Source organism: Pelodiscus sinensis, chromosome 15, assembly GCF_052426305.1.
Source record: "Pelodiscus sinensis isolate ZL-2025 chromosome 15, ASM5242630v1, whole genome shotgun sequence".
NCBI lineage: Eukaryota > Metazoa > Chordata > Testudines > Trionychidae > Pelodiscus > Pelodiscus sinensis.
In genome coordinates, this window is record NC_143066.1 from 36,165,477 (window position 1) to 36,190,127 (window position 24,651).

Consider the following 24,651-nt stretch of genomic DNA (forward strand, 5'->3'; position numbering starts at 1 on the left):
CCCGGGGGAAGAGGGCGCCCAAACCACTTCCGGGTCAGGGGCCACAGCCCGAGCGGGTCATGTGATCGGAAGATGGCTGCCGGGCTGAGGCGTCCGTGAGGGAAGTGGCGGTTCCTCGCTGGCGCGGCAGCCGGGAAGGAGGCGGCGCCGGGCGGGGGCCCGAGCTGGGGAAGCGCCGCTCCCCCGGGAGAGAACCGGCCCGGGGAGGGGCCGCCCGCTGCATCCCGGAGCCCGGGCGGGCCGGCCCCTCGCTCTCGCGCCGGGGAAGCGGGGCTGCGCCAGGGCCCCCAGGCCGGGGAGAGCTGCCCGCGCGGGAAGCGGGTCTCGGGGGGGCCGGGGCCGTTGATCCCGGCGAAATGGGGAACTAACTGGTCGGGCAGCTTGGACGAGCAGCGCTAACTCCCTCCCCACCCGGAGACCCTGAGGGGAGGGGCGCTCAGCCTGGCCCGGGGGCGGCAGAGGAGTCGCTGCTTCTGGTGTGAGAAGGGTTCCCTCCCCGATGGCTGCTGATTGAGCTTTTATTGGTTGGGTTAGGGGAAGGGATCCCTTTTCCATGTCCTTGAACCCCACCTATAAATATGATCAGCGCCCCTGATGTGGTGGCTTTTACCAAAGAGGAAGAGTCTGAAGAGGAGGCCTACAATGAACCAGCCCTGCCTGAGGAATACTCTGTGCCGCTTTTCCCCTTTGCGAACCACGGTGCCAACCCCTGGTCCAAGTTTTCAGGCTCCAAGTTCACCAAGGACTTCATTCTCATCTCTGAGTTCTCAGAGCAAGTGGGCCCTCAGCCTTTGTTGACCATCCCGGATGATGCCAAAGTGTCTGGCACTTTTGATCTCAACTATTTTTCCCTCCGGATCATGTCTGTGGATTATCAGGCTTCCTTTGTGGGGCACCCACCTGGATGCGCCTACCCAAAGCTAAATTTTGTGGAGGATTCCAAAGTGGTGTTGGGAGATTCCAAGGAAGGGGCTTTTGCTTATGTGCACCATCTGACTCTCTATGACCTAGAAGCTAGAGGCTTTGTGAGGCCTTTCTGCATGGCGTACATTTCCACTGATGAGCACAAAATCATGCAGCAATTTCAGGAGCTCTCTACAGAGTTCTCCAAAGCATCAGAATGCTTAAAGACTGGTAATAGGAAAGCTTTTGCCAATGAACTTGAAAAGAAACTGAAAGACCTTGATTACACCAGGACAGTTCTGCACAATGAAACAGAGATACAGAAGAAAGCCAATGACAAAGGATTTTACACAACCCAGGCCATTGAAAAAGCCAATGAACTGGCTAGTGTTGAAAAGTCCATTATTGAGCATCAAGATCTTTTAAAGCAAATCAGGTCGTATCCTTATCGAAAACTGAAAGATTCTGATTTCCACCCATATGAGCCAGAGTGTGTAGTGGATCAAGCTAATACAATTTTTGATCAAGACTCTACTACCTCTAACCCTGCTGAGCCCAGTGAAATGCATCATCATGCACGGATGCCATCTTACACCCCTAAACTCATCAAAGCCAAATCCGCCAAATGTTTTGACAAGAAGCTGAAAACCTTGGAGGAACTCTGTGATATTTATTTTTTCACCCAAACTCTTGATCAGCTAAATCAAATAGAAAAAATGTTTAGAGGTGATGTTTGCTACCTTTTGACAAATCAGATCAGTAAAGCACTTTTAAAGCAGCAAACTATAACTAACTTCCTTTTTGAAGATGTGTGTGTGTTAGATGAAAAACCCGAAAAACAGTATGGGGGTTGCCAGTTATCTAATCAAGACACTGTTAACACCAAGTGTTTGGAACAATTCTTGATTCCTAAAGTGTTAATCAGCATGGGGTCTTACAAGTCCAGTGTGGAGTCTGTACCTATCAAGATGGAGCAGGAAATTGAAGATTCCCAAGAACCAGAAGTGACAGAACCTATTGCTTTTGACCAGGAGAATTTGGAATATCTTGATGCAGACATTAAAGGGAGTATTAGTAGTGGTGAAAGCATTGAGGTTTTGGGAACAGAAAAGTCTGCTGCTGTTCTTACAAATTCAGAGAGCCAGGCAAGCTTGCCTATTCAGCCAAGTCCACAAATGATCAGGAGCAAGGCAGCTGGCAGAAGAACCATCAGCGAGGACAGCATTGAAGTCCTAAGCTTGTGTCCTTCAGAATCTTTGATCCCTGAAGATTTTAAAGCAAGCTACCCAAGTGCCATTAATGAAGAATCGTATGCAGATGATGAAGGTAGAGGTCCTTACCTCAGCCCACATTTAAATCCAGCTAACGTTAAAGAGATGGAAGGCAATTCTGAAGAGGAGAAATTATTGCCAGTTGATTCTGCCTGTTGTATTGGCAAAGAGAATCCAAACTTTGTAGAGTCACTACCTGACCTTCCACAAAAACATTGTGATGATGATGATGGTGTGGTCAGTATTCCACCTCAGCCATACAGGCAGGTGGATCAGGGATTCCATGTGAACTTCTCAGACTGTTCTTCACATGATGTCTCAGGAGGACTCCTTTCATATGAGCTTGATCCACATTACTTAAGCAGTAGAGAGGCCAGTAAAATTAGCTTGGATGAATATTCAGACTCCACAAGCTACATGAGTAGTGCAGCATCCACGTGTTCGGATAGAACTTCTTCTCCTGCTCATCCTCTCAGTCACTTCAGTGAAAGGCACAGAAAAAAGGCTGGCCAGAATGCCTTAAAGTTCATTAGGCAGTATCCCTTTGCTCATCCTGCAATATATTCGCTGCTCAGTGGAAGGACACTAATAGTGCTGGGGGAAGATGAAGCAATGGTAAAGAAACTTGTGACTGCTCTCTCCATCTTTGTTCCTAATTGTGGGTTATTTGCCATGCCTGTGAACCATTGGATCACTTCCCCTTTGAATATCATGGATTTTCAGAAGTGGAAGCTGATTGGACTGCAGAGGTAAACTAACACATCTCCTTCAGATAGGTTCGTGGGCTTATTAATGTCACGAGGTCCAAGCAAATACTTCCTTTTTAAATTTAAGAAGTCTCAAAAAAAGGAACTATTGCAGGGGAATTGATAGTGGAAGCAATCCCTCCCCCTCTTTTTTTGTTGGGCGGACCTTGCTGCTACACATTCTGCTTGTTAGCTGTACATGTGTGTCTGTGTATGGCAGTGGTCCCCAAACTTTGTTGCACCCTGCCCAGGGGCCAGGAGATGGGTCGTGGTCAGTGACTGGGAAATAGGGCCAGAGCAGAGCTCGTTGGCACTTTTCCTCCTCCCCTCTCTGGGAGTTAGCCAGGGCTCCCTCCCTGCCCCCTCCCTGCCTCGCCCTCCTGAATGTTCCTCAGTGCGCCTTACAGTTTGGGGACCACTGGTGTAAGGGGTGGTATTTCTTCCAGTACTTTCCTTCCCTTTTAAAGTGTTAAACTTCCAAATCATTCTGCTGAGTGTTAGCTATTGGATTCCTGTTAGTCAGTTAGAAATCAATCGTACAGCAAAAATACCAAAGGCCCCCGTCCAGTAAAGCACTCAGACAAATGCATTGGCGCAGCAGTTTGCTGGAGCAGGTCATGATATTTCAAGGTGTTGCTTCTTATGTTGCCACCAGAGGCCTCAGAATCTCTTAGGCAGGAGTCTGTTTTTCTTACAGCTGAAGTTTGTCCTTATTATATGGGCCTCTAGATTTCCATTAAGTTTTTATTAAGGATTGTGCTTTTGATTAAATGAAAGGCTAGAACATCCTACCAACAACAATTGCTTAAGGGACAATGGCTTGTTTGTATCCATATATTAGCAACCTTGCAATTCAGGTGCTGGGAAGAGGTGCAAAAGTCTTGTTCTGAGCCCTGTGATAATGTGTGTAAACGCAGTGGAACATGTTTACGGTGCACAGAGTTTCACTCTAAAGTGGAGCAAAAGGCCCAAACTGCTCTGTGTGCTGAAGGTTCAAACTGCATTTGAGTTTATTGGGAAACTTCTGCTTTGGGTGAAGACATTCTTTGCAATAGCAATACTTAGAAGAGGGTTTCTCTGGTACTGTAAGATAGTTCTAAAATCTGATTATTCAGTTCTTAATACATAAGGTATTATTCTATTTGCTACTACATAAAAACCACCATACAACATGCACCATGTATATTGCATTTCGTAACTTTATAGGAGCAAGTGGTGTTGTAGAAAGTTTGTACCGTCACACTCTTACAGAGAGTATGTATAAAAGTTTATAGTAAGAGCTTAGGGTGTGTCTAGACTACAGGGTTTTGTCGACAAAAGTGGACTTTTGTCGACCAAACTATACCTGTGTCTACACTGCCGCTGAGTTCTGTCGACATCGACAGAACTCAGCAGCTTAGTCGACGGCTGTAAACCTCATTCTACGAGGAATAACGCCTTTTGTTGACAGAGTTCTGTCCACAGAAGGCATTATTGCATCTACACTGTCCTTTGCGTCTACACTGTCATGTCGACAAAGCGGCTTGCTTTGTCGACAGAACTGGATGTAGTCTAGACGCTCTTTGTCGACAGAAGCTTTGTGGACAGTATCTGTCAACAGAACTTCTGTTGACAAAAGCCTGTAGTCTAGACATACCCTTCGTGTCAGTAACTTCCACTAGAAAAGGCAGCTTTTTGAGCATAAAAAAATCAAAATGCAGAAATCTGCCTAGTGTATTTGTGCTTTTTTTTTCTTTACCTAGAGGCTCTGAATTATTAAATCGTTTTGAAGAGTACATTTATTTATACATCCTTGTAAGTGAAAATGACAACTCTTCACCTGTGCTGCCAGTTATTACTATGCTTTGGCGCTCGCATTTAGGCAGAGAGTAATATTGGGAGGGGAGGGGGGCCTACTACCCTTGTTACAGATCAGCAACTCTTTCCTCTTGTGTGAAGTTGTGGTGTGCCATTCCCAACAAGGAGATCTAGTCATGCAGAATTAGAAACACTGGGCAGAGTTTTCTTGAGGTTATGATTAAAGATGTAAAATAAAAGTATAATTGTTTAAACGGTTAACCGATAAGCGTGGGCTTATCAGTTACTGGTAACGATTATACATAGGCTCCTGCCCTGCTCCTGTGGAGCTGGTTGCCACCCTGCACTGCTGGCTCTGATACAGAGCTAGCAGCACGAGGGGGGAAGCCAGCTCCCCAGGAGCAGGGCTGCGGGTGGGAGCCAGTGCGTGTCAGGAGCTGACTTGAAAGCCAGCTCCCAGCAAGCACTGGCTGTTGCCCCACGCTGTGGGTGCGTGTAACCACGTAACTGCTAAGATTTTCTGTGGTTACACAAGTTCCCACTTTTTAACATCCCTAGTTATGATTATCTCTGTTAAATCTCACAGACTTGTTAGGCTTTGTTTGGTGTCTGCATGTGATGAATATCATTTGACTTCATGTCTAGCAAGAAATGCCCAGACTCTGTAGTGGAACTCGCTTGTCTAAGGATTTGTTTACAAAAAGTTTTTCTACAAGCAGGGTTTCACCAACGTCAAAGCAACTACCAGCAAAAAAATTCTGGGGACATAGGCAGTTGTTGGAAAGGGGACCACTGAGGGCTGTTCCTTCACTTCAGTGGAGAACAGTTGTAGCAATATTTGTGTCTATTCATCATACGCATACACTGCTTCTTCCCCCCCCCCCCCCCAGTGCATTTTTAGCAGGCTGGGCAATAGCCCGGCTCAGTCCTGGCTTGCACCAGGTCTGGGATGTCCCCCTGCTGCAGCTCTGTATTTAAAACTTATTAGGAGCCAAGCAGGCTGGCAGACAGCTTGGCTCAGTTCCAGCTTGCACCAGGATAAGAATTCATTAGGTTAATCGACTAAACAATTAACTGATATTCAACATCCCTACTCTACATTTGATCTCTGCTACTAAAGCCAAGTGACAAGTTTACTCGTAAAGATTATCACACTGTATTTTATTAAACCTTCCAATCTAGTTTGTAAAAACTTTGAGTCTTTGTGTCCGTGTTTCGCAGCTGTCCTTAGGATGCGATCTCTCTCTTCTCTTTTGCAGAATGGTTTCCCCTGCTGGTGTCAATATGTTGCATTCTTTGAGTCGATACAGCCGATACATCAGCATTCTGGATGTGGACAGTAAGACACTACGCTGTCCCCTTTATAAAGGAACCTTGGTGCCCAGGCTCGCTGATCACCGCACTCAGATCAAACGAGGAAGCACCTACTATATGCACGTCCAAAATATTCTGACTCAGCTGTGTTCTAAGGCCTTCTTGTATGCCTTTTGCCATCACTTGCACCTTCCCATCAACGAGACAGAAACAGAGGACTCGGTTGTGTCTCGCAGGAGGAACTTTCTGAAATTTCATCTAGGACTTGTGAATGAAGATGTGAAAGTGGTACAGTACCTAGCAGAGCTGCTGAAATTGCAGTACATTCAGGAACCCATCAGAGGCAGTAACCCTGTCCTCAGATTTGACTATGTTCCCAGCTTCTTGTACAAAATTTAATATCCTCTGGGCTGCCCTTCTGTGGATTCTCATTTTGATGCAGATCATCTGTGCTTGACTTTGCTGTTTACAAATATCAGATATATTGGGAATGATGCAAAACATTCAACATATTTGCAAGCACGAGTCAACTGGCTAGAAAACATGGTGTTGAAGGAACCTAATTTCTATGTGGTTCCCCACAGCTGAGAACTGCATGTGTTGTACCCCACTAAAAAAGCTCGAGATCTTAAAAAGATTGGCCACCCCATCTTTAGATGTTAAAGGGACACTGTCAACTTTTAAAAACCATGCCAAGAACATCATCACCATGTTCATGGCAGTGAGGGCAGGAGAAATCAGCTATCATTATGAGGTGACATCTGATGAATAGTGTCCGATCCCCTCAGTACATGGTAACATGTACATTTAGTTAAAACTTTGCATTTGCCTGGTGGCATCAGCATTACTAGTGCATAGGCAGGAGTTAAATGTGAAGTATGGGCCCTATGGGTTTTGACTATTTTACACCCATGACAAAATACATTTGCCCAAGTTTGGGGGTGGGGAGGCGATATTGGCTTATTAAAGCTGTCAAGCATGGTGGAGGCTAAACATTACCTGCCCCCAGTAAATAGTTCACAGTGTCCCTTTGTGTTGTCTGTGCTCATTCATGGTTCATGGAATTGATTGTTGCTGAGCCTCTAAGCTAAAGATCGAAGCATGTATGTGTCTGTTGTCATCTCAGCTTTGCAGGAAGAAGAAAAGGTTTAAGAGTGTCCTGACTCTGAGGCTCCTCCTTCAGTGTGAATGTAGAGCACTGTGCCTTATTAATTTGCAGCATACTCATTGATGACCTGGGGATGGGGAAGCGACTTACAAGTCTTTAAATCTTGCGAAGGCTTTGCCGCACTGCTGTGGTGTAACCTTGAAGAGGATATGCTAAGTGAATAGCAAAAAGGGCACCTCTTGGTTACTCTGAGTTTAGAGAATAAATAATGCAACTCAGCTGAAACTGCTTGCAGAGGGAGAGATGGGGACAAGGCACCTCTTAAGGCAGGCACTCAGGAGAGATCTGGAATGAATGTACTGAATTAAACATTTTATCCTTGTAATTTTGGGTCGGGAGCTAGATGTGCATTGGATAGGAAAATGAGTGTAGGCTCAGCGGCACCAAGCACTGCTTCTAGCTCTGTCTCGCCATGCCATTTTATTTATTTATTTTTAATACCACGCCTTTGCAACTTCTCTACTACCTCTCCCACAGCGTCCAGTGGGTAGTTCTGGATGCTGCAGTACTGCACTTCACTGAGCCCATTGGTTGAATATTGAGAACTTTTCAAAGCTCCTCCCACATTGCAAACTGTGCCAGAACCTTCATATTGCCAGTAGAAGATGTGCGTTTTCTTCTGGTCAGTGTGGAAGGATTCACGCTCTGCTTTTGTCGTGCATCTTTTCCTTGCCCGAGAATCTCCGAGGAGATTACATCTCATTCGTGGCCACCCCTTGGCTGGAGATTACTCCAGCACATCCAAGGCCAGTCCCAAAGTTGTTTTACATGAGAGAAGTTCTGGTGGAAACAATTATCTGGGTTTTCTTTCTTTTTAACACTGCTCTTGTCTGATTCGGGGTGGAAGCCATTACTAGAATAACTGAACTGTATATATTTTTAAACCTCTGTCTAATGTGATTGAGACATGCAGAAACTGAATGTAAATTTCTAACGTACCAGAGGAAGCTGCAATGCAGAGTGCTAGATTGGTTGGTGTATTTTAAATACCATTGAAACTTGAGGCGATAGCTGCACTATTATGTAACATGCACCCCAAACAAAGAGAGGCTTTCTGGAGAAACACTGCACTGTATGGTCCTAGTGTCCATACTGCTGTAATTCATCCTCCTCACAGAGAGAAATGTCTGAGACAGTACTGCAGCAGGCTAGGGGGAATCAATGAGGAGGGAAGACCGTTTTAAATGTTAGCATCACTACTGATGGCTTACAGTCAGACCAGGTCAAACAGGAAATGAGGAGGTACTACAGTCAGACCAGGTCAAACAGGAAATGAGGAGGTACTACAGTCAGACCAGGTCAAACAGGAAATGAGGAGGTACTACAGGCTCACTACAGTCGGAGGTTGCTTGTAATTTGTAGCATGCCGTTGGGAGCCAGTGTAAAATAGCCTTTTGCTGAAGGGCTGAGCAGTGTGTGCATGTGTCATGTCAACTTTACATGTGTCTGTGCACAGTGCTGCAGAATTGTTTTCACATTTAAAAAGCATGTGTGAAGAACTTTTCCTTTTCAGATTCTAAATGTGACCGCCTGTGTGCAGCTGCTGCATGTGAACTGGGTCTGCTAGTAAAAGCTATTTTTGTGCTTATGTAAAAACAATATAATGTACTAGGTGACCAAAGTCACTGCTTGTTAATTTAAGGACATGTCTTAATAACCTTAAGCCTAAACAAGATTCCAATTAGAAAAAGAACAGCTGGGATCTTATTAGTAAGTGTACAATATAGATATGATTCAGTCTTAACCTCTCTGTCAATTAATGGACTGAAAATATATTAATCTCAAGACCTCATCTTTGTACTGTAAAATAATCTGATGCTAGTTGGGAGTGAGGAGGGTTAAAAACATACCCAAGTTCTTGGAGACCTTGATCTCTCCCTATCTGACAGAACAATGAAGCAGGACTGGTGAATGTTGCAGGATACAGTATTATGGGACTTTCTAATTACAGCAGCATTATTTGGGTTTTGTTTAATCAGACTCCTAAGTTGGTAAACGAAGATTCTAATTTTTCTCTGTGCAAAACTGCATTGGTATCTAGTATTCTGCAAGGTGGGATTAACCGCCAGCAGTTGTGCTTCTACCAATCTCTCTCCCGATTTACCTGCCCAATGCAGCTGTCAATTTCAGAATCTTCCCCTGCTTTGTGGGTGTACCCAGACCATCTGACCTGTTCCTTTTGCTCCTGATTGAGGAATTCCCCCATGCTACATGCAACTTTTATTTGCTTTAATGTTGAGCAAGCAGCGCAGGTAAACAAAGTACAGGAAACAGAGGCTTAGCTTGCCTTGTAGCATGGAGACTGTTCCACGTAGCTAGGCACAGCTGGAATAGGTCTTGAACTTGAATTGCTAGATCTTTATTGCTTGTAATTCCTTTTTCCCGTTATCCACAGTGAGAGGGGAAAAACCTACACAAGGCTGAACTGGCAGATAGTGTTTGGAAAGTTGATGCAACTCTTAAAAGGTGCCTCACTTGATTGAAAGCTTTCAGAGTTGATTGTCTTACCATATTATAAGGATCCCTGTTTAGGCACTTTAAGACTTTACCTGGTCCTTAACCATATTGCCTCAATACCTTCTGCTATTAGGAACTATTAATTAATTGGGAGCTTAATACTAATGGTTCCTACTGCTGATATTGACACGTATGTTAATAACTGGTTTAAACTGGAATTGTTACTGCAAAGCCCAAGGGAAAACACTGGTACATGTCAAGTTTCAGCTGCATTTTTTAAACCTTAAGTGGCACTAGATCCTGTAGGGCTAATATTTGCTGCTGCTCATTACTAAATGAAGTCTCTCTATCGGAAAGGCCGAAGACCCAGTGTTGTATTGTGCTTCTGTAAATGCCACCAGCATGCACCCCATGACGCACTGCATGGCTGGCTGTAGTTCACATTTCCTCTTTGTGTTGTCTGTGTCAGGGAGATGTGGTTTGTAAGCCCCACATGAGAATTCATCAGAGCAAAGGTCTCCTGTGGCCTTCTGCTGACTGTCCTCTAGCTCCCTGTGTTTGACGCTGTTTTGTTGGCTTGCTCTCTTAAGCTAGCCTCGTGCTTTTTCAGAACCAACAATTAGGATGGTCAGCCATATGGAGGGAGGTGAAGTGAAGCCTCTACCAGTTCCATTTCTCAGAGGATAGTGCTCAGATTTACCTTAAGCCAGTAGTGATAATTTCTGAGCAGCTCAAAAGCTGTTTTGCCTTTAAACTATAATAGGGAAGTACTGCCTGTGCTCTAGCAATACAGGACATGTTTTAAGGGTTGGGGTTTGGAAGCCTGTAGGGCTAAGGGTTCTGCAGTGCATAATATTCTTGGTTTCTATTAGGCAGCAGAATCAAGGTGGTCCGAAAGCCTGACGGTACAAGCTACTGAGTGCCCGACTCACTTTCAGACTCCATGTCTGGGAGGTTTGGGCCCAAACGTATCGGTGGGGCTGCTTTGGGGTTAAAACACTTAGAAAAAACCAACCATCCGAATGAACATCTAGAACCAGCATTACAACAGGAAGCTCAGTGAGCAGGAGAAGAGGTTGGTCCTAAAATACAGAGCTCTTGCTATCCACTAGACCTCAAGGCTATGTCTAGACTGCCCCCTCTTGTGCAAGAGAATATGCAAATGAGGCAAAGTGGTGAATATCACTGCGCCTCATTTGCATACTTAATGAGCCACCATTTTTGTGCACAGGGCTTTTGTGCAAAAGAGCTGCCTATACTGCTCCCATTTGCGCAACTCTCTTCTTCCCCCCCCCCCCCCCCCCCCACATAAGAGCTGTTCTGCTGCTTTTTTTCAGGAAGAATGGCTCTTGCCCAAGAGGGGGGGTTTGTGCCAAAAGCCCCTTGCGCAAAATTGTGGCTTAAGTATGCAAATGAGGCATGGCAATATTCACTGCTTTGACTCATTTGCATATTCTCTTGTGCAAGAGGGGACAGACGAGCCATAGCCCAGGTGAATAGTGCTGTGTGAGGGCTTATGGCAGCATAGCTATGTTTCAGGGAGATGGGTTAGCTACAGCAATAGGACAACCCCAGCTGATGCTGTGCCTCTGGAGCATTTTAAGTGTGGATGCAGCCTTAGGCAGTGCCAGATAAGAGACTGGACCACCAAGACATTTTGAAGTGAGAGCCTAGAACCTGCTACCAGAGCTTGAGAAATCATAAACCTACTATGTTCTGGTTGCTGAGAGATGCATTTTAACAAAGGCAGAAGCAGAGGCTATCTGGCCCCACTGCCTACTTGGGGAAGGATAGTTCAGTAGATTGATGGGGCTGGCTCAGAACTGCCTTTGAGGGCCATGAGTAGGCTGTGATGAATTCTCTTATTGTAAAGCACCGTATCTTCTGATTGCATGTCAAGTTCCTTGTCTGTACCTCTGCAGGGCACCTGCATCAGTAGTTAGACCGAGTGTCACCTGGAAGAAACCCAAGCAGCATGTTGTAATTTGTAGTGATGTGGGTGTTGCTGCACAAGAGCTTCACAGATGTTAACACCAAATGAATAGTAGGAGAAATGTACTTTAAAAAAAATTATTTATTTGGGTTCAGATATTTTTGAAATACAGAAAAAAGTTGGTTGTATTTTTTAAAGCTTATTCTTGTCATACATTGTGGTTAAATTCTAATTTGACTGTGCTTATTAAAAATGGTCCTATACTTTGGGCTCAGATGTTTGAAAGAGTCTGCAGGTGGTGGCTTGAAATACTGGCATCTGAAACATTGATTAATAGGGAAAATCTGGGGTACGTGCTCTGGAGTTATCAAAGCACCAGAAAGTTTGTTTCTTTCGGTAGCTCAGAATTGCACCTGGACTAGTACGCTTGCCGCTCATGATTATAATGAAAACCTCCTAATCAGAGTTACTCTCCCATGGGGAGTGGCATTGTGGAAGGCTGAATGAGCTATTCTGAAACTAACAAGACATGTTTGATGGTAGTGAAGTGTGATACTTTCCTACTGCACCCTTTACATACAAAATGGGACTGCATGGTAAGTGGCTCCCGAGGGAAATCTGATGATAAACACAAGCACAATTTGAGAATCTCTTTAAAATACGCATAAATCCCGGCTGAGGGCAATGCCAGTTCATGCAGTCCCTTAATCAGTCATTTGGAAGCTGAGCAATTCTGTCTGTAATTGGACTTTAGAGTTACCCTGTTTGTCCTAGTTAAAAATGCAGTTGAGTATTAAAAATCAGTTGCCAATTTCAATCCTTAAAAAAGGGCTAAGTGCTGCACCATTCGTAGTTACTAGAAAAGGAACCGTTTCCTAAACGGAGGCTTACTCACCCCTTGGTCATGCCCATAAGTGGAGCAGCAGCCTACAGGGATAGCCGGGGGGAGAGAAGGGTAAAAAGTAACTTTTTAAAAGCCATCTGCCTTGTGGGAACAAATCACGAAGAGGAGAGAGGATGTTAACAAGTGGGCGAGAGGGGATTGACATATTTCTCTCAGTTCCATTGGCTTGTCAGATGGCAACCGATGTTTTCCTAGTGGAAGAGAATGCACCGCAATCCCTGTTTGCTTCCAGAGTCCTGCTAGCGCTGGAGTTGGGTGCAGCTGCCTTGTTTTACAGGACAGGCAGGCCAGGGAGTGGGAAGGGAGTAGCGAAGGCCTCCACCTCCTCTTTGAGAGACTTGAGAGCCGCTTGGTATTTCTCATCGCTCACCAGCCTCTCCTTGAATTCCTTCAGCGTTGCTTTGGGGCTCATGTCGTTCTGAATCCTCAGCGTCAGCTCTATCCCTATGTGGGCGATATTAATGCTGCCAGAGTGTGGCTCAGGCTGACTAACGTTCCCTCCCTGGAGCCCACTTAACACAAACCTGGTAGCTGCACAGCTAGTGAATTCAACAGCGCTCCCAGCCCCCACAAAGCTCTGCCCGCCCCGCCTCCATGCACCACACTGGTGGGCTTAAGCCACCTTCCCAAACTTTTTGGCATCACGCCCCCTTTTTTATTTTTGAGAAACTCTCCCCCCCCCCTTCCAATAGCAGCAAAACTTGAGGGGGAAAAAAAGGGAACTGACCGGAGCTGAAAAACAAAAATAGCAGCAAAGCTTACGGGGGAGGATTGACCAGGGGGAAGGAGGGGCTGGGTTGCCTCACGTCCTCCCTGGAATTTCTTCATGCCCCCCAATTTGGGAATCCATGCTCTAACAACTGGAGGAGGCTGGGCCTAGCTTGCATGGAGGCTACTGCTCTCAGCTCTTTCCACTACAGGGTGACAAGAGGGAGCAGGTCTGTATGGCACAGCAGCCACCTTTAGTGCCAGTGTACTACAGGTCCCCCAGTAACCTCCTAGGCTGTGTTGCATAGGAGAGGGTCCTGGCGTTGTCCCAGGCCCTGCACCCCCTAGGGTGGGTGCTGCACCCAAGACTCGGTCCAGCTCAGCAGTTGCAGGAGGAGTTGGATTAGGCCTCTCTGCAGAAACCTTTGCTCTGTAAGCTGCTGGAGCCACCTCTCCAGCATTCTCAGCCAGGTGTGGCTGCCTCAGCCTTACCTTTGTGGATGAAGTGAGCTACTTTCTGAAAGTCTTGTTCCCGGAATCCCCTGGAGGTCAACGCTGGTGTCCCAAGCCTCAGGCCGCTGGGGCGCAAGGCACTCTTGTCACCTGTCGAAAGAGCTCACATTCAGGATGGCCATGCTCCCACAACCACCCTCGGAAGGCGCAAGCTTGGCCCCAGGGCCAGGATGTAGTTTCACAGGTTGCAGCCTGCTGCAAGGCAACATCTGGAGAGCTGGGGTTACTCAGGATCCCTGGGAAACGGGGCCATTTGCTGGGTGCCAAAATATGGATTTTAGGAGCCTTGCCTTTAGGCTTGCAGATCTGAGGGTCTTGGCTACAAGTGAGCTGGAAGGAACAGTGGCAGCCCCTATGGGTTGGGCCACACCAATGTAATAGACATCTGTGTTGTTTACCTGTTCCCATAATGTAAGAACGAGGGGCCACCAAATGAAATAAATGGGCAGCAGGTTTAAAACAAATCAAAGGAAGTTCTTCTTCACACAGCGCATAGTCAACCTGTGGAACTCCTTGCCTGAGGAGGCTGTGAAGGCTAGGACTAGAACAGGGTTTAAAAGAGAACTAGATAAATTCATGGAGATTAAGTCCATTAATGGCTGTTAGCCAGTATGAGTAAGGAATGGTGTCCCCAGCCTCTGTTTGTCAGAGGGTGGAGATGGATGGCAGGAGAGAGACATCGTTTGATCATTACCTGTTTGGTTAACCCCCTCTGGGGCACCTGGCATTGGCCTCTGTCAGCAGACAGGATACTGGGCTGGATGGACCTTTGGTCTGACCCAGTGTGGCCGTTCTTGTGTGTCATTTCTGTGTACCCAGCTGTGTGCTCACACTCCTTTGGACTGGAATCATTTTGGAGGGAGGGCTCCATCTCAGAGCTCTCTAGGTTGGTTTGAGGTTTTCCCCATGTGCCTCTGTCATAAAGAGGCCACATGGTGAAACAGAAAAGCGACTAGCCTCTAAGTTAACAGCCTGAAGACTTGGCCATGGAGCAGCAACCCCAACGACTGCCTGGAAGCAATGGAGAGGAGATTACACTAATGGTTGCTAGAAAGAACGAGCCACATCTGATCCGCCAGCGCCAGTTTCCTTTCAGCTGCAGTGTACATCAGTGCTTAGAAGGAAAGGAGGTGCAGCCAGCACTCCCCATCCTCTGGTCACTGTCCCCCATGCTCCCAGCTGGTAACGTCTCCCGCTGGCAAGGCGGGAGGGGAGTTTCCCTGCTGCGTTCTAGAACTCGCTTTCAGTGGCAGGGACGCTGGGAGTGACGCTTGGCCCTGCTTCCATAGATCCTTTCATCTGACAGCACTATAGACAGGCAGCTCCAGCATGGAAATGCAGCCACTTCGGGGGTGGAGCGTAGTGCAGTGCAGTGGAGGAGAGGGAGAATTTGAGTTAAGGACTGTAGGCAAAGTAGTAATCCAGCAGGAATATTTGTCTGTGGAGGAGCTAGACTTGTGCTGCTTTCATGGCTCTTTCCTCCCCCCCAAAGGCACACACACCAAAGCCCTTAGCAGAGGCCCTGCATAAGCCCTGCAGGGTGTAACACTTAGGTTCGAGTGTTTCCAAGTTCACAAGGCCGAGAAGACCGGAGCTGAACTCAGCTCCCTGATGGGGCTCCGCGTTTGGAAGGGTGGCACAGGGGATGCTCGAAGCACAGACTAAAGGCAGCAACGTGACACTGTCTCCTGCAGTAACATTTCAGGGTAAATCTACCTGCCGGGCTCACGAGAGAGCAAGCCACAAGTCAGAACCCCACGCCACAGAGAGGTAAGGGGGTTAATACAAGGGAAGTCTTAACCCTTCCACTCCCTGACTGGTGACTACCTAGGAGCAGGTTAGACGAACACGGTCAGGGATGGTCTAAATCGGGGTGGGCAAAAACCACTCAGTGGGCCAAATCTGGTCACCTAGGGCTTTGATCTGGCCCACACAGCTGTTCCAGGCCCTGCCCCTTAGCACGTTGCCTGGGAGCCATGCGAGCCCTTTCAACGGCTTCTATTTAAAGGGCTCGTGCCTGTCAGGCCACAGCCCCAGGGACGGCGTGAAACCTTGAACAGAAGCAGTCGAAAGAGCTCCCGTGTCCCCAGCTCCCAGGCACTGTAGCCAGACAGACCAACACCCCATCTCATCGATCTTATTTGCCTTCCTGAAGCATACAGGACAGAGAAGGAGCAATAATATCAGCATAGTCTATGCTGGCTCATCTGATCCTGAGAAGCTGAAAAAAAAAACAAATATGTGGAGAGAGAGCGATTAAGTCAACAAGCTGGCCTCAAGGCTGTGAGAACTGCCCCCGGCTGGCACCCATGTTGATTCGAACACACACACAGTCCCTGGGAGAGGAATTTCCCACTGAGAAAAGAATCCCCAGTACTTCCAATTTAGTTCTCTCTCTTACAAGTGTAAATTAAGTTCACAACTCCCTTGTAAGAACTGGTCTCACAAAAGACAGACCAGCCCCATTTGGCATGACAGACAAGAAAGAGAAATACGTGACCCCATGAGTATATAAGATGGGCCCAGCACACACTCACTTTGAGTGTCATTCTACCCTCTACCTGCTGGTCGGGTTAGGTGTTTGACCTCCCAAGGTTCTATGGGGATGCCCACCTCATATTTTCGTCTTTCCTAGGAATTGAGGGACCGGCCCTGGCCTGACATGCTGGAGTCGAGAGGCACAGAAGGGGGTAAAAATTGTACCTGGATGTGGTCCTCTGTCTTAAGTGTACACAAAGAAAGAGTAAGCTGTTACTTGGTACCATTATTTCTATTTTTCTATCTTTATCTTCTTTGTAACCATTTTTAAGATCTATATTTTGCTAGTAGTTAAGAAATAGAACAATAGCCATTGCAACCATATGATTTATAAGCTTCCTCAAATAAACCTGTAACTGTTTAAGTTTTAACCTGACTCCTTCAGTTGCTGTAATAGAACCAAGCACAATTTAAAAGAACTTCAGCCAGTCATAAAGGGACAGATATATGGAGCCCTGACCGTCGGCTGACAGGCACCCCGCTAGCTACGAGGCCAGGAGCCCTTTAAATAGCAGGCGTTGAAAGGGCTCTCTGCTCCCGGCTAACGTGATGCCTGGGAGCTGCAGGGGAGGCGTGAGCCCTTTCAACGCCTGCTATTTAAAGGCCCTGCCCCTTCCGGGGCAGCCTGAAACCACTTCACAAATTATTGCCCACCCCGGTCTAGATGGTGCTGGGTCCTGCCGTGAGAGCAGGGGATGGGACTGGCTGACCTCTTGCGGTCCCTTCCAGTTCTAGTGCTCTATGAATGGAAGAGGTGGAACAAATATTCCCAGGTGCTGCCCTTGCTGGCTCTCTAAGCCACATGCCTGTTTTCAGTCCTTCACTACCGGAAACTGTCGACTTGACAGACTTTCCTCCTTCTGGGGCCCTGCCCCAGCGCAGAGCTCTCTCTCACCTTTGAGGGAAGGCTTCTCAAGTAAGAACAAGTGTGTCTGGCTCGACCCCAGCCTCTTACTTGCACAAGTCTTTTTCTCTCACTGATTAAGAACATCAATGGCCAGACTGGGTCAGACCAAAGGTCCATCTAGCCCAGTGTCCTGTCTGCCAACAGTGGGCAATACCAGATGCCTCAGAAGGAGGGAACACAACAAGTAATCATCGCGTGATCCCTCTCCTGTCACCCATTTCCCGACAAACAGAGGCTATGACACCATTCCTACCCATCCTGGCTAACAGCCATTAAGGGACCTATCCTCCATGAATCTCTCTAGCTTCTTTTTGAACCCTGTTAAACCCTAGTCTTCACAGCACTGAAGCAGTTCTAGATGTGGCCACAAGGGGGCCTAGCCCAGTTTGCTGAGCTGGGAACATTGGTGGCCCAAACCCTCAGATCTGCCACCCTAAAGATAAGGCTCCTAAACCCAGATTTTGGCACTTAGCCAAGTGGTCCAGTTTCCCCAGGGATCCTGAGCAACCTCAACTCTTTGGGTTCTGTGTGAAGCTGTGACCCCGGCTAAGCATTCCACGGAGAGTGGGCCCCTCACCAGGGCAGGTGTTCTTGTTACAGGCAATGGCACAGACTTCCAGCACCCGCTCGGCTCTCCCGCCGTCTGTCCCTCTGTTGCGCAGGTCCACGAGGATCAAGTGGTTGTCCGAGCCACCTGGGAGACGAATACAAGGATGGGAAATGGATTCAGCCACGGGTGGCGGAGGTCAGAGGGCTGGGATATTGGAGATTAAACACATGGGCTCGGTCCAACTCCCATGGGAAGTGGCAGGGGGCAAGAGTCTAGCCCCAGGGCAGTGGAGCCATCTGCGAGGGGGTGGGGAAGTGCCAGCAAAGGCAGGCCTGGGAGGATAGGAGCTATCCAGAGTAAAGGAAACAGGCCTACTAGCTAAGGCATCCCTTGTGCTTGAGGCTCACTGCTGTGTCTATGGCTAGGGCTGTACCAACGTACTGGACGTCTGTATCATTTCTGTGCACCGAGCCTTGTGCTCAAACTCCCTGCACGGGGCCACAGGACAATCTTTAAATTGCTCCCTGCACATGCATCCTAACAGGCTGTTACAACAGAGCCCTGGGCCTTTCTGTAACCATGGCAACCCAGGCTGAGCGGAAAGCAGTGGCCCCAGGCATCAGGAACAGCCTTGCTCACAGCAGGCACTGCCGGGGGTACCTAGCGGTTGTCCTTACCAGTGACGACGTGGTAGCCCATGTCCATCATGGCTGCAGACAAGGCCTTGCAGTTTGCGACTATCTGCTGCTGATAGGCTTTGAATTCTGGGGTCATGGCTTGCTTCAAAGTGACAGCGATTCCTGGCAGAAAGGCCAAGTGTTAGGACTCCCTTGGGACGCGAACCCCAGGCATGAAGAAGCTTGGCAGTGACCCAGAACGCTGACCACGCAACCCCGGCCTGGCAAGCTGAGGAACCATCCCCCGCAAACCAGAAATCAAGGACGCAGCGTCGCATTGGCCCAGAGTGGTGGCTCTTCGCTACACAAAGCGCCTACTGGCTGTCTTCCACTACACAGGGCCAAAATCTTACGAACGGACCCCTGGTGGTCTGGCGGATCAGAGTCACAGGCCCGCTGCAGGGCGAGATTTCAGATTTCTCCAGCACAGTGGCCAGATGGTGCAACTGTAGCTGTGTCTTTCATTGGTGCCTTTCCCCTACTTTGGCCCTGAATAGCAAGGCCTGGATCGGGACTTTGGCCATTGCAGGAAAATCACCTGCTAGCTATTTCTATTGAGAGGGCGAGGAATGTGGGAATCCCACAGGAAAAAGGCTCTTCTCGCTGATCGGCCAGAGGGACTCAGCCAGGGATTAGGGTTCCAGCCAGAGGATGATGCTCTGCTATCCTTCAGTGCTGGCCATCAGAGGACCTCAAAGCGCACTGCACACGGACTCTGAGTTGTAGGGCCATTGTACAGCTGAGGAGAAGAGACAGAGAGGAATCTGACCCAGGAAGCAAGGGCACTTGGCTCCCAATCTATGCTAGGGCCTGCCTATGAAAGCAAGGTCAGCTCTTGACCTTCACATCCCCATGTGCAGCCAGTAGCCTTGGCTGCCTTTGGTTCTGGAGTTCTAGATCCCATGTGGTGCAAGATAAGAGGAGCTACAAGAGGCAAGCAGAATATTCGGCGGCGGGGGATAAGGACCCTTAACCTCTCTTGCCTGGTGCTGGGTGGCTGCAAACTCATTCTTAACACCCCTTGTCCGTGAGACCCTGCGCTTGGCCCTGCCTCCCTCCTGTGCGGAGCCAAACATCCCTTTAGGCATCAGCTGCAAAGGGGCACTGCTGAGTAGTAAGTGCTTTTTCTCCTGCTTCACGCCCTGCGACCTTGGCTGGAACTAGACACCCCTCCGCCCTCGGTGTGGCGGGCAGGGCGTGGCCCAATGGGGCGCCTACCTGCGATGGCATGGTTGTGGGGCCCTCCCTGAAGTCCTGGGAAGACGGCTTGGTTGATGAGGCTTTCCAGGTTGTATGGAATTTCCTTGCCAGTCTTGGGATCCACGCTGCGAGCTCCTAGACGGACGGATGGGGGAGATGGTGACTACAGCTCACTCCTGGTTCTTCCCCTCCTGTGTTCTACACCCGGGTGGGCGTAGATGGGTTTCCTCTCTAACCCTGGAGTGGCTGGAGTCAGGACGTCACCACGCTCCCCCCCAGCGGTGTGCTTAGGGCTGTGCAGAGCCCACTCCGGCCTGTGGAACTTGCAAATGCAAAGCACACTGGGACACACAGGCACCAGCTCCGTGCGGAGTGGGAGTGGGAGAGAGGGCTAAGCAGCAGAGAGCAAAGGCAGGGTCTGACTGAGGGAGGATTGAATGTGTAACCTTGTGTGCTGCTCTGTCCCCGTGAAAGGGGGGCCCGGCCACTGCCAGAAGATGAGCCTGCTGTAGCTTTGCCACACAAAGAAAGATCTTTTAGCTCGGGCAGCAGAGGCTTCAAATCCACAGCCCCCAACTCAATCCCTGCTGCCTGACCCAGGTGTGTACAGGGCACTGAGCTGGGCCAGGCTGGGAGTGCCAGGCCGGGGCAGCATGGAGACCACAAGGAATGGCAAAGCCAAGAAGGGAGAGGAAAGCGAGCAGAGGCAGAAGCCCAGCTGAGCAGAGCCAAGGAAGCCAGACTGAGCCGCTCCGCAACAAGGTAATGATTAACCTGGGCTGCTCCACCAGGGGCCATCAATAACCGCACACAGCCTGGGCCTCGGTTAAATCCTATCGACCATGGGGCGGCTCCCGCAGAGGAGGAATGCTGAGGAATTGTTCCAGGCAGGCTTCGTGGGAAGCGTGTTCCCTACCGAATCACCCACCCCACTCCCTCTAACTCCTAGTGCATCCTTGGCCATCTGCCACCTGCATTTCTCCCCCAGCCTGTCCTGGGGATCAGTACTCCCATGAGAAGGACAAGCCCTTTTTACCCTTCTCTGCCAACTTTGTTTCCACAGCTTCCGCCAGCCAGAGGGAGGATGGACCAGCCACGGCGCCTGCCCCGCCAGCAGCCCAAAGGTCCCACTGGCCCACCCAGCCCAACCGTGTCGCATTTCACCCTCGGCTTCTCCGTGGACCAGACCTTTCCGATAGAAGATCATGCCGGCCCTGCAGCCTCGCAGCGTCTTGTGAGTTGTGGTCGACACCACGTCACAGTGTTCAAATGGCGAGGGCACCACCCCGGCTGCCACCAGCCCGCTGATGTGAGCCATGTCAGCCAGGAGATAAGCCCCGTTCTCATCCGCGATCTTCCTCATGCGGGAGTAGTCCAGGTTACGCGAGTAGCAGCTGACGCCTAGGTCGGGAGAAAACACCAGCCTCAGGGTAGGTCTGGGCTGTGATTGATGCTCAGGTGTGGCTGCATGAGCTGCAATAGTGTAGCCACGGCAGCATGGGCCATACACCCCACCCAAAGGCTGAGTGAGTAAGTCCAGTGGCTAGCTCACGCACAAGGCTGGGCCACAGTTGCTTCGTTGCTCTGGTATCTGAGGAAGCTAGAGTGAAGCACCCCATGACTGCACCACACACCCTCAGCAAAAAGGCTGCTGCATAGCCAGATGCTTGCTCGGACCTGCAACAAAGCTCCGCTAGCACACGACCACAGGGAGGGAATATGTCCAAGTCTAGGAACTAGGCCGTGGGAGGGGCCCAGGACTTGGCTGCAAGAAGCCAAGTGGCAGGACGAGCCCTACTGCCCCACAGGGAGAGGCAGACACCTGGTCCAAGCCACTGAAGTTGTACGTGCTGAACGACATCCTCCCACCCTATATCTTTTAGCTCACTGAGCCAAACCAGCATGTCTCCTCACCCCTGCAAGCCTGACGACAGGAGGAAAGGAGTGAGTCATGCACTGAACGGATGACTCCTAGCCCCTCCTCTCACTACACTGCTCCCCCCCGAAGCCACCGCAGCACCAGCACAGAGGCGGCTCAGAACACGTCAGGATGCTGCGGGGTTGCTGAAATTCACCACGCTGCTCTCAAGTGTCCAGCCAGCGACTAAGCCCTGTGGCTGGGATTTTTCAATAGTCTAGACCAGAGAAAAGGATTTTTACAAGATTCTACCTGCTGCCCTGAGCCTCCGACAGCTGCTTTTCCTTTTCAGCCACTTACCAGCAATGATCAGCTTTGGGTGGAATAAGCGGGCATTCTCCTCCAGCCGGTTGTAGTCGATATAGCCAGTGGTGGGATTGACCTGGCAAGCGAGCAGCAAGAGGAGACAGGAAGGGTAAGCACGGTGCTCCTCTGGCCTTGGAGATGGCAACATCTCGCTCTGGGCCGTGCTGATCAGCGAGCAGCACAGCTGTGCCCAGCTCCCCCCGGAGCCCTCACAGTGCAGAGCCAACGGAGTTAAAGGGTGAACGAAAGAGGTCCCAAGAGGAGTCTGCAGAGCAGACAGCGTGTGTTCCCTGCTCCCTGGGTTCACTGAAAAGAACTTCCTGTGCAACTCTTTGCACAGCCATGCTCTGATGATCTCCCTGGCATCCTCCATTAAAGACCCACTGATTGAGTCAGCTGTTAGACCCCATGACTTCACAGGGCAAATTATTAGCATGGAGAAACTGGCTGCCATCTCTTCTCTGGGAACACAGAGCCCAACGTCCGTCATTAATAGCCTAGGGTCACACTGAACAGGAACAAAATGGGCATTCAGTAGCAGCCCAAAACTCACACTCGCAAGAGAACTGGCCATGATTAATAAGGAAGAGCCTTTAGAGAGAGTGGGTCAAAGATGTTAACATGGTCAGGGAACCAACCTGGGCAAGATGTAAATATCCTGTGCCCATTTGACAGACCAGGAAAGTGAGGCACAAGTGATTAATCAGTGGCGGAGCTGGCAGTAAAAGCCAGATCTCTCAAGTCCCAGGCAGATGCTCAGCTCACACGTCTCTGATTAGAACGTGAATGAGAATGCAGCACGATCCTGGCTAATTCATATTGCCGTCCAGGTGAATGCTAGCTTCATTGGGGGCTCCGACTGTGCGAAATAACCCTGCAGTTGTTCCTAGCGAGGATCCAACTCGCTGAGAAAGCTACTGGGAAGTTGGGCAACTGCAGCAGAAGTTTTCACCCATGAGAGCTGGGTTCCCAGGACACACTCAAGCTTAACCCACCCATCACGTTTGGCTCAGGTTCTATTCCACTTCCCCTTTGGGACAATGGCACCGGAGACACTGCCGGCTTCCTTCCTCCAGCTGCAGCCCAGGGACGCGTCCGGGAGTATGCAGAGCCTGCACACTCAGGGCTTGCCATCAGGGCTCTGGAGAGACAACTAGGGGGTTTCGGCTCTGATCCTAGGACTGCTGGAGCTAACAGGACACCTCTCCCACCTTCATTGGCCTTGGATCACACCCTGAGTGTTCATGCTGGGGCCCATTAGCCTCAGGAAGACTATTTAACCCTTTGGCATCCCCCGTCCTAGCACACCCTCCTGCTTAACACGGAACACGCTAAAGAGTCCCTGCTCCCAAGGCCAGGGCATGAAGTCAGGGTGAGTAGTCTGCATGGAAGAGGTGACAATCGCTGGCCTCCACCGCTCTCCCTGCAGCCAGGTGGGACCCCCTCACCTTGTAGGGCATGGATTCAAAGAAGATCGAGGTGGCTGAGATTTTCTTCTTATTGGTCATGAAGCCGTGCGTCAGGTGCCCCCCGTCAGGCAAGTCCAGACCCATGATCCTGCCATGGGGCTCCACCAGGGCCGTGTACACCGCAAAGTTAGCCGGGGAGCCTGCAACGAAAGGCAGGCTCTTGGTACCGCTGCTCTGTGGTATGGGGAGGGGAGATTGGGTATGTGGCCTTGGGAAGGGGTTTTAAAGCAACCCCCTCTGTGGGGCACCCACCTCCCTGCTTGTACCCAGTCCATGAAGAGGAGGCTGAGTTGCGGAAGGCAGGGGTCCCAGTGGCTCAGCAATTCCCAAGGCCATTCCCGTTCCCCTGTCTCGGGGGAGAAGCTAGGTCCTGTTACCTGAGTATGGCTGGACATTGACCCCCCATTTCTGTGGGTCCAGCCCGTAAACTTCCAGTGCTCTCTTCTGGCAGAGGAGCTCCAGCTCGTCCACAAACTCCGTCCCACCGTAGTATCTGACCGACGAGAAGAGCAGGTGTTTCACCATGTCTGTGGTGTCTCATGGTTCCATCCCCAATGCCGGTGGCAGAGTACGAGCTAACAGGACACCTCTTTCCCCCTCCCCCCGGGCAGGATCTGACCTGTTACTCCACAAGCTCGGAAGCGACGGCCCTAGCAGTAACGTGGGGAAGCTACAGGGCAATGGCCCGTGTGGGACTCATGTCGCAAGGAGCAAAAGGAGTGAAGTGTGGGGCGTCTGCTACTGCTTTGGGAAAGGACCAATTTACAACCAGTGACAGTCATAACAGAGCAGCAATCGCTCCCTCCCAGACAATGATCTGAGCAAAGGGGGGCTTGGGCTCCCTTTGGACGTGAACCCCCCGTTCCATACCTCTGTCCCGGGTACCCCTCCGAGTATTTATTGTTCATGCAGGAGCCTAGAGCCTCCAGAACCGCTCGGCTGGCAAAATTCTCAGATGCAATCAGCTCCAACCCAACCCTCTGACGCCGCTTCTCTTTCTTGATGAGGTCATACACCTGGGAGGGAGAAGCCCCATCCTTATCAGCTCCGTACAGAGCACTGGATGCTGGCAGGTAGTCTCTCTAAGGCAAATAGCGACAGCCAGTAGAATGGAAAGATACAGAGACATCCCGACCTGAACAAAGGAGGCAAGAACCCTTCTCTTCTGGTTCTGTACCTGAAACACTCAGTTCTGGTGTTGTTCTACCAGACGGATACTGACAAATTGGGGGGCGTTCAGAGAAGAGCAAGGAGAGAGCTGAGGCAGGAGGCACTAAAACACGGCAGCTAAACAGAGTTTCACCAAGGCCATGCCTACACTATGCAGAAAAGCAATGTTGCCGCGGTCGATCTTCCAAGGTTCGATTTAGCT

General features: G+C 49.6%; 2 protein-coding genes across 5 annotated transcripts in view; one reads left to right on the forward strand and one right to left on the reverse strand.

Moving 5' to 3' along the window:
• SMCR8 (SMCR8-C9orf72 complex subunit) lies at positions 1-11,777 on the forward strand. Of its 4 annotated transcripts, none has more exons than XR_016346901.1 (3): positions 2-2,923; positions 5,977-8,421; positions 8,460-11,777. XR_016346901.1 is itself a non-coding variant. In XM_014575243.4 (2 exons), the coding sequence occupies exon 1, from the start codon at positions 579-581 to the stop codon at positions 2,925-2,927; it is 2,349 nt and encodes a 782-aa protein (XP_014430729.3). In that variant the 5' UTR covers positions 1-578; the 3' UTR covers positions 2,928-2,950; positions 5,977-6,113. The 4 variants fall into 4 exon arrangements, 2 of the variants coding, with proteins under 2 accessions (XP_014430729.3, XP_006126648.3); XR_016346902.1 differs by having other exon boundaries at positions 8,498-11,777; XM_014575243.4 differs by lacking the exon at positions 8,460-11,777 and having other exon boundaries at positions 1-2,950; positions 5,977-6,113.
• SHMT1 (serine hydroxymethyltransferase 1) overlaps positions 11,713-24,651 on the reverse strand; it is a 17,826-nt gene continuing 4,887 nt past the window's right edge. Inside the window, exons 3-12 of the mRNA XM_006126585.5 lie at positions 24,150-24,295; positions 23,657-23,772; positions 23,259-23,419; positions 21,805-21,886; positions 20,775-20,987; positions 19,605-19,721; positions 18,387-18,509; positions 17,737-17,853; positions 13,694-13,804; positions 11,713-12,937 (exon numbers count right to left, since the gene is read on the reverse strand). Of these exons, the coding sequence (XP_006126647.3) occupies positions 12,765-12,937; positions 13,694-13,804; positions 17,737-17,853; positions 18,387-18,509; positions 19,605-19,721; positions 20,775-20,987; positions 21,805-21,886; positions 23,259-23,419; positions 23,657-23,772; positions 24,150-24,295 (1,359 nt within the window). The 3' untranslated portion in view covers positions 11,713-12,764. The remainder of the gene's footprint in view (positions 12,938-13,693; positions 13,805-17,736; positions 17,854-18,386; positions 18,510-19,604; positions 19,722-20,774; positions 20,988-21,804; positions 21,887-23,258; positions 23,420-23,656; positions 23,773-24,149; positions 24,296-24,651) is intronic.

What these genes read in the sequence shown, in the direction of transcription:
- SMCR8 (XM_006126586.4), top strand. Translation starts at nt 579, where the DNA reads ATGATCAGCGCCCCTGATGTGGTGGCTTTTACCAAAGAGGAAGAGTCT. An exon ending in AAGCTGATTGGACTGCAGAG is followed by an intron (nt 2,924 to 5,976) that starts GTAAACTAACAC and finishes TCTCTTTTGCAG; the next exon opens with AATGGTTTCCCCTGCTGGTG.